Here is a 15,343-nt window from a genome sequence, read left to right as displayed (position 1 = left end):
ATAAATTAAAAAGCGGTTTTCTACCAAATTAATGATTTTTCCATGTTCAGGATGGCCGCAAAACTCCATTTTCTAAATACCCTGCCTTTTACCCGACTAATTTTTCATTTTTCCTGGCCATTAATATTTAAAGAACAACATTCTATTCTTGTATCATTTTTAATATAAAATCTTTTAGAAATCGAGTTAAACAGTTTTTAATTTAAATCTATAAAGTTTTAATATCTATTATCCTCAGGGCTACCACAGCCTAATTTACTTGAAAAAAGTGAGAAATTTTTTATTTTTAATCGCAAAAAGTGCCCGACAGTCACTAATTTCCTACAAAAAATTGACTAATGTGGATCAATAATGTGACTAATGTTCTTTTAAATTGAAAAAGGAATTCAAATTAACTGGAAATAAAATCAAAAAAATTTAATTATTTCAGTAAAATTAAACCGAATTTAGAGAAATTCAAAGGAAATCGAAAAAATTCCATACAATTCATAAAAATTCATCGCAAATTAAAAAAAAAGTCAAGTGAATTGAAAACAATTCAAAAAAAATTTTTAATGAATTAAATTCCGTAAAATTAAAATTAAATTAGAAAATGTAAGGGAATTGAATTTGATAAAATGCCTAAGATTTCATGGTGAGTTCAAAAGACTTCAGGATTAATTTAAAGAACTAAAAAAATCCATTGAAGTAAATAGAATTAAGTGAATTAAGAAAAATGAAGACAATGAAAAACATTTAAGAGATTAATTCTCTGAAAACATGCTTTGAAATTCATAAAAATATCATAAAATTCTGTAAAATTCTAGGAAATGTAATGATATTTCCTATTAAAAATACTTAAAGATAGTTCAAATCTTGTAAAGTCTGGTGAAATCCCTTGAAAGACCTTAAAGCGTTTGAAAATTTCTTGCAATTTTTAAAAATACCCTAAAATATTTGACTTTTTTTATATCCCTTGAAATTATTTAAATGCTATATTGAAAATGTTTCGGTATCTTTTAAAACACTTGGAGCTATTTCAAATGTTTTGAAATCTTTTGAAATCCCTTGACAATTTATAAAGCTCTTGAAAATTCCAAGGAATTTTCAAAAATACCTTCGAATTATTGAATTCTATTCAAGATTCATAGGAATATTTTAAAAGATCAGAAATATATCAAATCCTTTGAATTTTTTTAATTCCTTAAAATTATTGAAATCCTGTGAAAATTCTTCGGTATCTTATAAAATAACCGAAAATATTTCAAATCCTTTAAAATCTTTCGAAATCTCTTCAAATTATTGAAATCTACTCAAGATTCTTTGGCATCTTTTGAAATACCTGGAAATATTTTTAATATTTTAACATTTTTAGAAATCCCTTCAAATGATTGAAATCTATTGAAAATTCCTTTTAATCTTTAAAAATACCCTAAAATCTTTCAAATCCTTCAGAATTCCTTCAAAATATTAAAATCTAATGAAGATTCTTTGGCATCTTTTGTAATATCTGGAAACATGGACATAGGAAACACGGGACTAGGCATGCCATCCTAACTTGGGCAAGCGGGGTTGAATCCACGGGAGGGGGAGAATTCCATGAGTGGGGAGAGCCGCCATCTTACGATGTGCCATTTGATTATGCGCACCAGCATTTTTGCCGACAAACTGTGCATGAAAATATAAACATGTGGGCGCTGCCATGTTTTTCGCGCGACATCATAAGGTGACGGACCTCCCTCCTCATTTCATCAACCCCGCAATGGCATGCCTAGTCCCTTGTTTCCTACGTCCATGCCTGGAAATATTTTTAATTCTTTGAAATCTTCAAGAATCCTTTGACGCTTTTTAAAGCTCTCGACAATTGCTGGGAATTTTCTAAAATACCCTAAAATCTTTCAAATCTATTGGAATCCCTTCAAATTATTGAAATATATTGAAGATTCTTTCGAATATTTTAAAATATCCTAAAACATTAGAAACCTTTGTAATTTTTTCAAATCTCTTGAAACTTGGTAAATTCTATTGACAATTTATTGAAATCTTGTAAAATATTCTAAAAACTTTTGCAATCCCACGAAATCTCTCATTTTTAGTAAACGAAGACTTTGAAATCCATTAAAATAATATTATAATATTTAAAATCGTTCAATATCATCTGAAATTCTTCAAAACCGTATGAACTTTTTTTTAAATCCCTTAAAATCATTCAAATCCTTGAAAATTTTATAATCTTTTGAAAATACCTCGAAATAATTTTGAATACTCTCACATATTTCTAATCCCTTAAAATATTATGGAATCCCTTGAAACATTTTAATGACCTTGAAATTTCCTTGGAATTTTTAAAAATACTCTAAAGTTTTTTATTCCTTTGCAATCCTTTCAAATTATTCAGATATGTTTAAAATGGAAGGAATCTTGTAATATACTCATAAATACTTTTGAAAAATTCAAAAAAATTCACAAATAGGTACAGACATGAATTCAATAAAGGTTAACCTATGAGCTAATTTATTGAAAAAAGTGACTAAAGTGATCCTTTTATTGCAAAAAGTGACTATAGTTACTTTATCCTCAAAAAGCCCTGATTATTCTTGACTGTTACTTATATGCCTGACTTTTTCCTGATTTCCCGTTTTACCCTGACCTGCGGTCACCCTGGTGTTTTACAAATTAGTTCATTATTACTGAAATAATGATTCAATTATTTTCATTAAGATAACAACGAAAAACGGCGCAATTGCTGGATATGGACCAGTAGTTCCCGATGGTTATGGCTGTGCTTACAATTTGCGGAAAAACGGCTTTGTATTTTCCATTTCGGCTTTTCACAGTGATGGAAGAACAAGTGCAAAGCGTTTTGCACAAGCTCTCGAACGCAGCCTGCAGGATATGGCTTCGATGTTAAAAAATACTACGCAATGATAGCTCACAAATTAATTTATAAAAGAAGTAAAAGTTTATCAGACCAAGTCTACCCTTACGAAAATTCTCTTAAAATAATTACTTTTAAAAATGTCTCAAAGTCACAAAAAAAAACAAAAAATAGAGAACAAGAAGTCAATATATTTATAGATTGTTTAAAGCAAAACATAAGGACAGAAGATTGATCAATGAAATTACTTTCTAGTTCTAGAAATATTTATTTGAAGTAGAGAAAATATTGCAAATCGAAGAAAAAAAGACTTTGGAATATTTGATGCAATTCGGATCTTTCTGATGGAAATGAAAAGCAAGTGAGCACGATAAAACAGAAGTAAAAGAATTGAAACAATGGTACTATATGTAACTATATTTACGCTTTAAAAAAAAGAAAATTTATTGTATATGGAAAATGAAAAGAGCGGTGGGCAAAATGTGAAAGAGATACAATTAATTATTGTAAATAAGAACAGAAGTGATTATCAAATGTCAATTAATATTTCTTTAGATTTTATTTACTAAAACTGGAATTGTATGTTTTCATTTTAAACGAAAGATTTTTTATAGATAATTAAGAAAAAAGTCATTCCTCTTGGCTTGATAAAAATTGCTTCTGAAAAATAAATAAATAGATATATAATCACGTTTTGTTCATCGCTGAATGGAGGAGGACTGCACTTGTTTTCTGCCTCGTCACTCGATAAGAATCAAGTCTTGATGATGATAAATAACTAGACTCGTTAACAAATGAAAGTATTTATCGAAACCTCGATTAGTTAAAGCACTGATTATAACATTATTAATTATATTATCTATAGTATAAGAGAATGTTACTCTATAGAAGAGAATAGAAGAAATTGTGTATGCGCACTTATTAGATAAAATAGTTGACTTCATATTCTATCGAACAAAGACACTCGTCATCTATATTTAAAAATTAAATTCAAAGTTCAAGTACAAAAAATGTTTCGAAGACCATTTTTATTTCTTTTTATCTTCAACTTCAACAGTGGGATTATAAATTGTCGAATTATACGACATTTGGTTTTTTGATAAACGATAAAAAAAGCTTTGCTAGCAAGAAATTTTTTTTTACAATTTAACAATTCATCAAATTTCCTGTTTTTATATTTAACAACAATTTAACAGATAAATTGAGAAAGTAAACTATTAGGTCTACAAATTAATTCGGTAATTTTAATTTGATAAAGGCACCGACTTAATGTGTACATCTAATAAATTTAATTATCTTTGAAGTTATTGAAAGTAAAAAATTGATATGATAGACTATCAAGCATAATTAAAAACTTTAAGTTGGAATTCTTGTTTGGATTGTAAGTTTAAAGAGTGCGTAAGTTAAGTAGATAATAAATACTGGGCAATATACAGATTTAAGTCAACATAAACCTCAACAAATCTCAGGTACGCTTCGGGATGGAAATGATAATAAAATAGTAAAATCATAAAATACGAAAATGTGCAATAAATTGTGAATGTTATGCAGAAAATCCAAGGACAAAATCTTACTAGAAATTCAAGAACATAACTTTACAATAAATGCAAGAAAAAAATTAAGATTAAAATGCAGAACGTCACCAGAGTTTAAATGACAAAACTGTGGAGTAAATTTAAGACAGGAATTAACATTAAAAATTATGGAATTGTGGAATCCATTGAAGAATTGTTGAGATTCATGTTTTTGCATATCATAATAATCAGCGACACGACTGAGTCAATTGTATAACATAAGTCGTTGCATTTAGTAGAAAATTTTGTAGATTGATCAAACGTACTATGGTTATAGCAGCTAGCCTGGTCGCAATATCTTTCAGATCATAATTCGGTGATTGGAGAAAATAATTGAAGCTATGAGTTTCAGAATTTCCAGAAAAGTCAGTATTATTTATTCCAACCCAAAAAACCAAAAACTATTATTAAAATTTCATCAATTTCATTCTTCGAAATTTCTGGATATTCTGATCTATCTTATGCAAAAAACTACTGAGAAGAAGAATAAATTAATTATTTTCAGGCCTCGGTCTACTCATTTAAGAAATTCAAAATAGTTTCAGCAGTAGCATACATTTTTAAAAACGTTTGAAAACTATTGCCATGCAATCTTTTTGTTCTTGAAATCCTTTAAGAAGACTTCAAGAAGAAATATTTTAAATCACTTGAAGTCTGTATCTCTTGATTTGAAATCACTTAAAATCTTTGAAATCCGTTGAAATCCGCTTCTTTTTCATTCCTCTTTTCACTTAATTTTTGTAATTTAATTAAAGACCTTTAAGAGTGAATTGTTGAAATTGGATCTTGAGATCCTCGTTTTTCTTCTCTTTTTTTTTAATTTCTAAGAATTCAGTAGTTAAATATGATTAAAATTTTTTTTAATGCTCGGAAATATTTTTAAATCCCGTATAAAATCTTGAAGTCTTTACATATCTTTTTATAATAATTAAAAAATGTTAAAATATTAAAAAATGTAAAAACGTTTAAATAAATTTAAATTGCATTGTTTCAAAAAAGTTGTCAATAGTGACGTGAGTTCGAGGCCTGTATTTATGATAAATTAAATTACGAGCCTAAATTTAAATTTAAATTATATTTATATCCATCATTTCATTTTTAGTTAAATTCAACTTTAATTTAAACAAAAAAATCTTTTTCTCGGAAATTAATTCTCCACGAGCTCTAGGTCTTGTGTGTTGCATTTTAAAACTGGCCAGTAGCTCTACTTGGCGCCCGCACAGTAAACTCTTGTCCAATTCTTAGGTAGGTCGACGCACACTCTCTTCATGTTTAGAGTAGTCGACGATAGTTCTTATCATCTATCACGCTATCCCTTCGTAAACTAAACTACTATTAGATTCTAGGAAATAGAAAGAAAATAATCTTACCCCTATTTCGAGTGAAGTCACAATTTTTCAAAAATCCCGCCGGTAGTCCAGAATTTTGACCAAAAATGTTCTGAATTCCAAGAAATTTTTCTAGCATTGAAACTTATTTTACAATTTTGAAGTTACCTAAAAAAGTTAAAATATCTATCAGTTTTGTAACTAGAAATTTCCAAATAAATAATTTTATTTCAATTATTTTAAAAGATTAAACAAATTTTTTCAAGTTCTGAATAAATTTGAAAACATTTGTCATGAAAAGATTTCGAAAGGTGTTAAACAACTTGTAGATTTTAAAAGATTTTGTAAAAATGAGGTTTTTTCAAACGTTTCAAGAAAACAAAATAAAAATTCTTAAAATTCCTGGGAAAATTTTAAATGATTTTTTATTTTGAGACATTAATTTGAAGAGAAATTTGAAAAAGATTACAAGCCATTCAGAATAATTTCATCAAATATAGAAAAAGAATTAAAAAGATTTTTAAGTTATTTTTTTTAGTTTTGTAAGTTTAAAAAAATGTATAACAGATTCTAGTAACTTCCGAATTGTTTTAAATTATTTTAAAATCAAAAGAACATCACTCATATTATTAATGCACATAGTAAGGTAAGTGTGCCAGTTTTCGGAAGCTTGAGGCGAAATTCATATTTATATATACTTAAAAAACTATATTAAAAATATTTAAAGCTTAAGAAATGGGTTTTATTGAATAAAGTGTACCTTTAGACATTTAAATTACTTATTACTTGTAACATATCCTATTAGAATGAATATTATAAGAAGTTCGAAGTTATAAATATGAGAATGCATGGGTTATCGGCAAGTCGGAAATCCGACTGCTTCAGTTATCGACCCTTCGATGTGTGAGTGATCGGCAATCATGGACATAGGAATCAAGGGACTAGGCATTCCATTGCGGGGTTGATGCAATGAGGGGGGAGGTCCACCACCTTTTGATGTCCCGCGACAAAGATGGCAGCGCCCACATGTTTATATTTTCATGCACAGTTTGCCGGCAAAAATGCTCGTACGCATAATCAAATGGCACATCGTAAGATGGCGGCTCTCCCCACTCACGGAATTCTCCCCCTCCCGTGGATTCAACCCCGCTTGACCAAGTTAGGATGGCATGCCTAGTCCCGTGTTTCCTATGTCCATGTCGGCAATAGATCTTAAGAAAAAAAACATTTTTGCTGAGAACCCATGCATTGACGAAGATTGGCACATTTACCTTAAGAGATATTTAGAAGAAAAAAAAACTTTTTTGAAGATTCCTAAAAACATTTTTTATGACGTTGTATTTTGAAAAATAAATTTTTCAAATGAATTTAAAAATATTTCTAAAACGTTTGTAAGATTAATAAAAATGGCGACAAAAATATGGAAGATTTAAAAGCCATTTTCTTAATTTTTAAAAAATTTGAAAATATTAGGAATAATTCCAGTCAGCTTAAAAGGTGTTTGAAAATTCATCTCTTTAGATAGAAATTTAACTTTTTTGGTTGAAAAGGCAACTGATTTGTTAAAAAATGAATTTGTTTTGTATGATGATTCAACTACTTTATTGAGCATTCGTATGTTATGGATGAATTTAACTCATTTTGATTTAGTATCAAATGTTTTTAAGCTGAAATATCGTAAGTTAGATTTTTGTAGAGAATTCTTCTTTCTTCTTTGAAAATGTAACTTTTGCGTTAAAAAATAATTATTTCTCATTGAATTAGACTGTAACTCGTTAAAAATTCAATTTTGTTGTTTAGAAATTCAATTTTTTTATTTGAAAATTAAGCTAGTACACCGAAAATGTAACTATTCAATTTTTAGTTGAAAATTGATCTTTGTCAGTTGTAAATTCATCCTTATGGTAGAAAATTTAATTCCTTGGTTGAAAATTTTTTTTTTAATTCACATTTTTTAATTGAAAATTCGTGTTTTGGGCGTGATAAAATACAATCTTTTTTAGTTGAAATATAAAAAATTACATTGTTTTTAAGAATTCATCTTTCTTGATTGTAAATGTAACTATTTTGTTAAAAATTCGTCTTTTTGGCAGAAAATTATTCTTCTTTGTTGAAAATTCAAATAATTGGTTAATACTTTGTTAAAGATTCCTTTTTTAAAATGAAGATTCATTATTTTAGTTTGAAATTCATATTTTTGGTTAAAAATATAAGTATTTCGTTTAAAATTCGTATTTTTTGTTAGAAAATTCATCTTTTTACTAGAACTGATTTTGTATAAAATTCGTCACCTTTGATAAAGTTTTCATTTTTTTTTTTTTGGTTAAAAAATCAACTGGTCGAAAATTCTTCTTGTTTGGAAGAGTTCAGCCACTCTTGATTTGAGATTAAAATATTTCTTGATTAAAAAATTCATCTTTCTTTCTTAAAATTAAATGTTTTTTTTATTGATGATTAAATTTTTGATTGTAATTTTGTTTTGTTGTATCTAAAATCTTCAAATATCTTTTCAAATTTTCCTAGGAATCTTAGAAAAATTATAGTTATATTATCCTAATAACAAATAAACTTAAAAAATATTTAATTTTCATAAAAAATTCTAAAAATCTAAATAAACGTATACTCACGAAATGTATCGTGATGAGCCCTAAACTCTAGAAACCTAGTTTTACATCTACTCATCGCTAGGAGAATTAATTCTAATTTTTCCGATTGCTACCCGACATGCCCCCGAATATATAAACAAAATATATGTACAAAATTAAAACTTTATGAAGCGTTTCTGACTTTGTTAAGTTTGCTAATAATTAATTTCCAATTGATATTTCCAGATGGTTATAACGTACGTTTTTCCAATTGAAGATTATTTAAAAAGCGCAGCGTGTGCCTCTTTGTTCTTGTTAAAAATAAAGAGATATTTAATTACAGAATGTACAGAACTACGAAAAACCTGAGCGTGAAAAATTGGAATAAGAAACATAAAAGTAGATATAAATTGTGACCGAAAATTCTGAGCTTGTAGGAAACTTCAAGAAAATCTTACCTGATTACACTTATCTCCCGATATGAGACCTATTTCGGGCATGGATTGCCTTAACCCCAAATTATAGTGCAGCTCTCGAGCTCCTCTCAAAAAGAAACCGTGGATGCCATCACTTATAGGAATATCGTTAACCGGGGGGCCTTATACCGGGAGTTAAGTGTAACAAATCTTTTTTAATGAAAATTTTTCACGCTTTTATCTAAAAGCCGACGAGATTACCTATTAGTTTAAGATTTAGGTGATAAAATAGTGCAGATTCTTACATATCGCGAGATTTGTGATCGCACATTTGCGGCCAAGAATATCAAGCACATATCAGGCGAAAGCCAACAAATTGAAAGTAATCGAAATATAAGTAACTGTGTGCAGAGAAGTGTGAATTTCAGAGTGTAAAACTTGTTTCACTTACACGAATTTGTAAAAGCATTAGCTGCGCGAGGTAGTATCGAAATTCAAACGTTCATGAAAAAAATATTACACATAGTCATCTAGGGCATTTTGCATCCTTTTGCACATTCATTTACAATTTCTCACAAAACTTTAACACTCTTTTTACCTTTTTACAACTTTATAATTATGTATTTGTATTTATGTGTTCAGAAAATTAAGAATTAACCTTTGACTATGATCGTGATTTCATTTTTTCACTAAAAAGAACCTGAGGTCTTACAGACCGTTGTAGTTATTATTAACCTAATTAAATAAGTAAAAAGATTATTGTTATCTGTATTATAAAAGTACATGAAGGAACATTGTAATAAGAAATTAATTTTATCAACTTTTATTATTGAAAAAATTTTACACCAGCGGGGAGGAGCCCACATAACAGAAGTATCGTGCGTTCTGGAATACCGCACGTCCATAGATGCATACCAATTTGTCACGTTTTGCTCAACTGAGAGATAATCGGGACGTAAAATTTTCCTATGACGGCCTCGTTCCGCACTCTGGGGTACCCGCATCAAGCTCAAGTTTGTTTAACAGAAATATAACATTGTGACGCTACCGTGGACGTGCGGTCTCGCAGACCGCCAGGGGACAGGGAAGGCCAGGGGACAGGGGACAGGGACCCAAATATCAGAACCGTGGTGCGGTCTGTAAGACCGCACAGCCATACTTAAGGATGTTTAAACATTTTTTTTAATTTTTTCAGTTCGATGTGGAATTGTAAATAAATGTGCGAAAGTATGAAAATATGCTATAGCGGACCCAGTGAATACAATAGTCACTATGTGGTCACTTTACAGTCACGCAATCGCGTAATTGTTCCGTTGACGAGGTCCGCTAGGGTATTGATCTAGGATACAATATTAAATAGAAAATATGTATAAATTTACCTGCTACCTCGCACAGAATCGCTTCGCGTGTACGTAAATGTTGCCTAGTGTAAATCATCGAAGCAAACTCGACTTTCTATTTCTGCGAAAAGCAAACAAAGGAAGTAACTTACCTGACTGTAAGTTAAGAAAAATACGCTAAATGTATGTTTCGTTGTGCATAAATAAAGTCTGTTATGACAACTCGAGTGGATATTTTTATTCTAAATATTGGGCGTGAATATAATGCCCGTTTGTATTATAAAATATGTGCATTCATATATTTCTATTCCTCATTACTATTTCTCTTTTCAATGGGGTTGTTGCAAGTTTACAAAATTTATTTTTTTCATTGTGAAATTTAAACAGCACTAAAAAATTAATACAATTACTTCAAGAAAGTTTTCTTAAATAAGTTACATTTTTATTCAGAAAGTATACTTTTAAATTTTTTGCGGGACTATGAGACATACTAATTGGGCCAGAATCGAAAGTAAACATTAGTCTGATTCGTGGAGTTGAAGTGCGCGAAGTCACACAAGTGCGCGATCTTTTCGGGTCCGAGTTCTGCGAAAATTTAGATTTAATAAATGAAAAATATCTTTTTTTTATACAAATTATTAATTAAAGTTTCTATTTCATTCGTAAACTAGAGTCCAAGTATCAATTACTCAATTTGAAAAGAAAACATTTACATACGGTTAGTTATGTTTTTAAAAATTTTGTATTTTTATAGCGAAAACTAAAAACGACCATATTTTGAAATTAAAAAATCAATTGTTTTGGAGAAAAATCGTCTTCTTTTTATTTTTTGGTTAAATTCAATTTTTTTAATAAAAATGTTATTATTTGAAGTTTCTTCTCTTATGTTCAAAATTTGTCTTTTATTTTATTTATTTATTTTTTTTTGTTTACATATATTTTGTTGAAAATTAATTTTTGAAAAAACTTTAGTATTTCATTAAAAATTACTCTTTTTTACATTCAACTGTTTATTATTTAATAATAAAATATTTGTTGGGTTGGAATATCAACTGTTAAATTTTTTATTAAAAATTCATCTTTATTTGGTTCAAAGTTACACTCCTTTGTTAAGAAGTAATTTTTTGGGTTGATGATTAATTACCTCAGTTAAAAATTTATCTCAGTGGCTGCAAATGCAACTATTCTATTGAAAAATTTGCTTTTTTTGGTTGAAAATTAATTTTCTTAATAGAAAATTTAACTATTCCATTTTTTGTTACAGTTGCTTTCTTTTTTGGTTCAAAATGCACTTCTTTTGTTTCAAATTGTATGTTTTGTTGAAAAGTCAATTGGTTTTATCTCAAAAATTCATGATTCCATTTTTGGTTGAAAATTGATTTTTTTAGTTAAAGATTTAACAATTTTGTTGAGAAATCGTTTTCTTTTAGTAGAAAATTTACCTTTTTAGTTAGAACTTCAAATATTTTTTTCCAAAACTGAAGTATTCTGACCGATTTTTTAATGAACTAAAATTTTAACAATTTTATGCAGTACTTAAAAAATATATTATCAAACATTCAAGCAACAACCCCATCCCCAGGGGAGCGTCCACATATTACGTGACGCTATTTTCAGTGATTTTCGACCCACCCCTCCCTCTTGTGACAATTTTTGACATTTCTGTCATGCCAAACCCCTCTCAAAATGCCATGTTATACTAAAGCTGGCCCTTCTCCTATTTTTAAAAATGAAAAATAAATGTAATTTTATATAACACTCAATCGAAAATTAAATAATGAGTTTTTAAAAAATCAGTAAAAACTATTTAATGAAATAAATAATATTCATATAACACCATTGATATCATTTTTAATTTAAATTTATCAGCTAATTAACTTATCAGGCTGCCGCCCATAAAATCTTTTCCTCGTTTTTCAAAGAATTTTTATTTTTTCTCCTATTTTAAAGAAAAATCTCCCTTCTTATCTTTTCGCTTGAATTTGAAATGAATTAATAGAAACCAATAATAAAATCCAACTATTCTTGATCAATAATTTTATTTATCGAAATTAATCTGGTTTGATTACAAATTTTACAACGTGCTTAAAATTTAATTATTTTCTTGAAAATTCATTTCATTTTTGGCTGAAAATTATTTGTTTCTCAACTAAAATTAACCATTCCATTTTTGGCTGAAAATGTATCTTCTTTGGATTAAAATTAATCTTTTTCAGTAGAAAAATCGTACATTTTGTTGATAAATTGTTGGTTGAATGTTAAACTCTTTTCTTAAAAAAATCATGTTTTTAAAAACATACGTCAACCTCTGGTTGACAATTTAACTATTTTTATAAAACCTCGGTTTTTTTTGTTTGATAATTAATTTTCTTCCCTGAAAATGTAACAATTCCATTTAGTCTCGTCGTCCAGAAATTCGGAATAACTAGGCTGAGCCTTTTATGGTCTGATTCAACTGTTTTTGACGTAAAATTTTAATATTTTCAGTTAAGATATTAACTATTACACGTTTTATTCAAAATTCATATTTCCTGATTGAAATTCTTATTTTCCGGTTTGAAAGTCAACCTATTTTCTAAAAAAAAATTGACTTATTTGCTTGAAAACTGAACTTTTTCTGTAAAAATGCATCGCTTTTGGTAGAAAATTAATCTTAATCTTTTTGGTTGACATTGCATCTATTTGGTTGAGGATTCATCTATTTCCAATTTAACTGGTTGATAATTCGTTACAAAGTCAACTATATTGTTAAAGACATCCTCTTTGGACGAAAATTTTCGGATTAAAAATTCATCTTTTATTGTAGAAAAGTGTGTTTTTTTTTAGTTTCTGAACAAATCTATTCATAATATTACATTTTCCAAATAGAAAAATAAATCATCCAAAAAGTCATACACTTCAAAATTACTAATATTTATAACATTCTTTGTGCATCATTTAAATAAAAATAGATTACGTGCCACAAATAGAGGTAAAAGCGATTTCGCATAAATTATAGTAAATCCAAAAATATTCATAAGTACACCCTGCAGATTGGAACAAATCTCCAGTTTAGTGTTTCTATTTAAAAAACTCATTTAAGTTTGAAAGTAAATCTGCTTTGAATCAATGTAAGATTTCAAAATTACCATCTTTCTGGCTCATTAGAGATAATTACATGAAAGAGAAAAAAGAGGGCGAAAATGGAAATGTCTGTGGAAATTCTTGAAACATGTTTTAAATTTTGCTCTCTAACAAGTGAGATAGGATAATTTCCAAAATCAGATAATATGTCAGAGGTTCTATGCTTCTGTTAGAAATAAATCTTCTTGTTAAAAAAAAAGATAAAAATTATTCAATATGAGGTTAATTTTATTGTTTTTTTTTCCGAAAAATCCTAATGCTTTAATTTTTTTAATAATTTTGTGAAGTCTATATCTTAATTAGTGTTTTAATTTAATTGCTATTAACCGTTTTTCTTAAATTAAGTGTCTCAGCGAAATTGATCAAATTTGAGGAAATGAGATGAATATGATTGGAGGGCCGGTAAAAAAAGTTAAAAAATTTTATTGTAATAGCAAAAGAACTGAGATAAGCTGATTGAGTACATTTATTATTTTTTCTTGTTGTGAAAAAGAACTTTGTATAGATAATTCAATTTTTAACAATAAATGAAGAATAAGATCAAGTAACGTTTTTTTAATTTCCCCCAATAAGCGCCGTTCTTGGTTGAAAATAAACTTTTTTGTGGAAAAATCAACTTTTTTTGTTGCATATTCTACTGCCTTCTAAAAAATTGGTATTTTTGGCTTGAAAATGCAAACTTTTGGTTGAAAATACAAAACCTTTGCGAAGTTGTGACACTTTGCAGCCTAAGGCCAGACCCCCCCCCCCCCCCCCCCCCCCCCCAGTGTCATCTAATATGAAGACGCCTTCCTATTTTATATTTTAATAGCATTAAGTAAATAATCTTGTGAATTCCTTTCGCTATCAGGCGCGGATCCAGAGAAGTAACTTCGGGGGGGGGGGGGTCCGAAAATTTTTTACCCGTAGAGAGCTATGAAAGCTTTTAATTATTCTTCAAAATCATTTCGTGTATTTTTTAGAGATACAGTTTTAGTTTTTCTTTCGTCAGATCTTTAACAAAAATCAAACACTCCAGTTATAAATGTTATTATTTTGTTGGAAATTTTACAATTTCGTAGTTGATATTAAAACGAGAACTGAAATCTTTTTTGGATGAAAATACAACTATTCTTTTTAAAACATGTTTTTTTTAAATTAAAAATTCATCTGTTTTAAGAGAAATTCCCTTTTTTCTTGGAAAAAATGCAACTTTTTGGTTAGAAATTAAACTATTTTGTTAAAGTCATAATTTTTTGTTGAAAATTTTGCTATTTCGCAGAAAATTTACTTTTTATTTAAATTTTATATTTTGGAGTTGAAGAATGAACTAAAATATTTTCTGGATGAAGGCTTAACTTTTTTTCAAATTGTCATTTTTTATCAAAAATTCCTCTGTTTTAGTACAAATTTCATCTTTCTTGTATGAAATGCAACTATTTGGGAAAGAATTCAACTATTTTTGTTAAAAATTCATTCTATTTGGTTGAAAAAAATTCTTTTTAAACTGAAAATTCAATTTTTTCGAAAAACCTTATTTTTGGTTAAAAAATTCATATAGTGATCTGGAAAAGTTAACTGCAATCTTTTTTGGATAAAAATTCAAATTTTTTTTCTTTTTCTTTTTGATTTAAAAATTTAGCTGTTTTAGTAGAAATTTTATTATTTTAAATAAAAATACAACTCTTTGGTTAAAAATTAATCTTGCATGCTTAAGTATTCAACTATTTTGTTAAAAATATTTTTTTTTTTAAAGATTTATATTTTTAGTTAAACATTCATCTCTTGGATTAAAAGTTGAACTATTTTTTGAAAATGATTCTTTTTGTTGAAAATTCAACTACTTGGATAAAAGTGAAACTAAATTGTTTAAAATTATTTTTTTAACTGAAAATGTAACTTTTCTATTCTTTAAAGATTGATCTTTCCATTTGAAAATTCTCCTGTATTGGTAAAAAATCATTTTCTCGGTTTGAAATTTCATTTTTGTGGCATAAAAATGTATCATTTTCGTGGAAAATTAGTTTTTTGCTGAAAAGTCATATTTTTTCTGTTTGAAAAGTCAATGTTTGTAGAGGAAATTCGTCTTTTGGCTTGAAGAATCAACGATTTAGATAAACTTTTATTTCTTTCTTGGGTGA

The 15,343-nt window shown here is 28.0% G+C and overlaps 1 protein-coding gene across 1 annotated transcript in view; it reads left to right on the top strand.

Annotated features, from left to right (window-relative positions):
• The window catches only part of LOC117168844 (choline O-acetyltransferase), a 224,602-nt gene extending 221,590 nt beyond the window's left edge, over positions 1-3,012 (top strand). Inside the window, exon 11 of the mRNA XM_033354700.1 lies at positions 2,701-3,012. Within this exon, the coding sequence (XP_033210591.1) occupies positions 2,701-2,907 (207 nt within the window). The 3' untranslated portion in view covers positions 2,908-3,012. The remainder of the gene's footprint in view (positions 1-2,700) is intronic.
• The last annotated feature ends 12,331 nt before the right edge of the window (positions 3,013-15,343 follow it).

Source organism: Belonocnema kinseyi, chromosome 3 (assembly GCF_010883055.1).
Source record: "Belonocnema kinseyi isolate 2016_QV_RU_SX_M_011 chromosome 3, B_treatae_v1, whole genome shotgun sequence".
Lineage (NCBI taxonomy): Eukaryota > Metazoa > Arthropoda > Insecta > Hymenoptera > Cynipidae > Belonocnema > Belonocnema kinseyi.
Note: the sequence above shows the minus strand (reverse complement) of the source record. Positions and strands in the feature narration are given on the sequence as shown.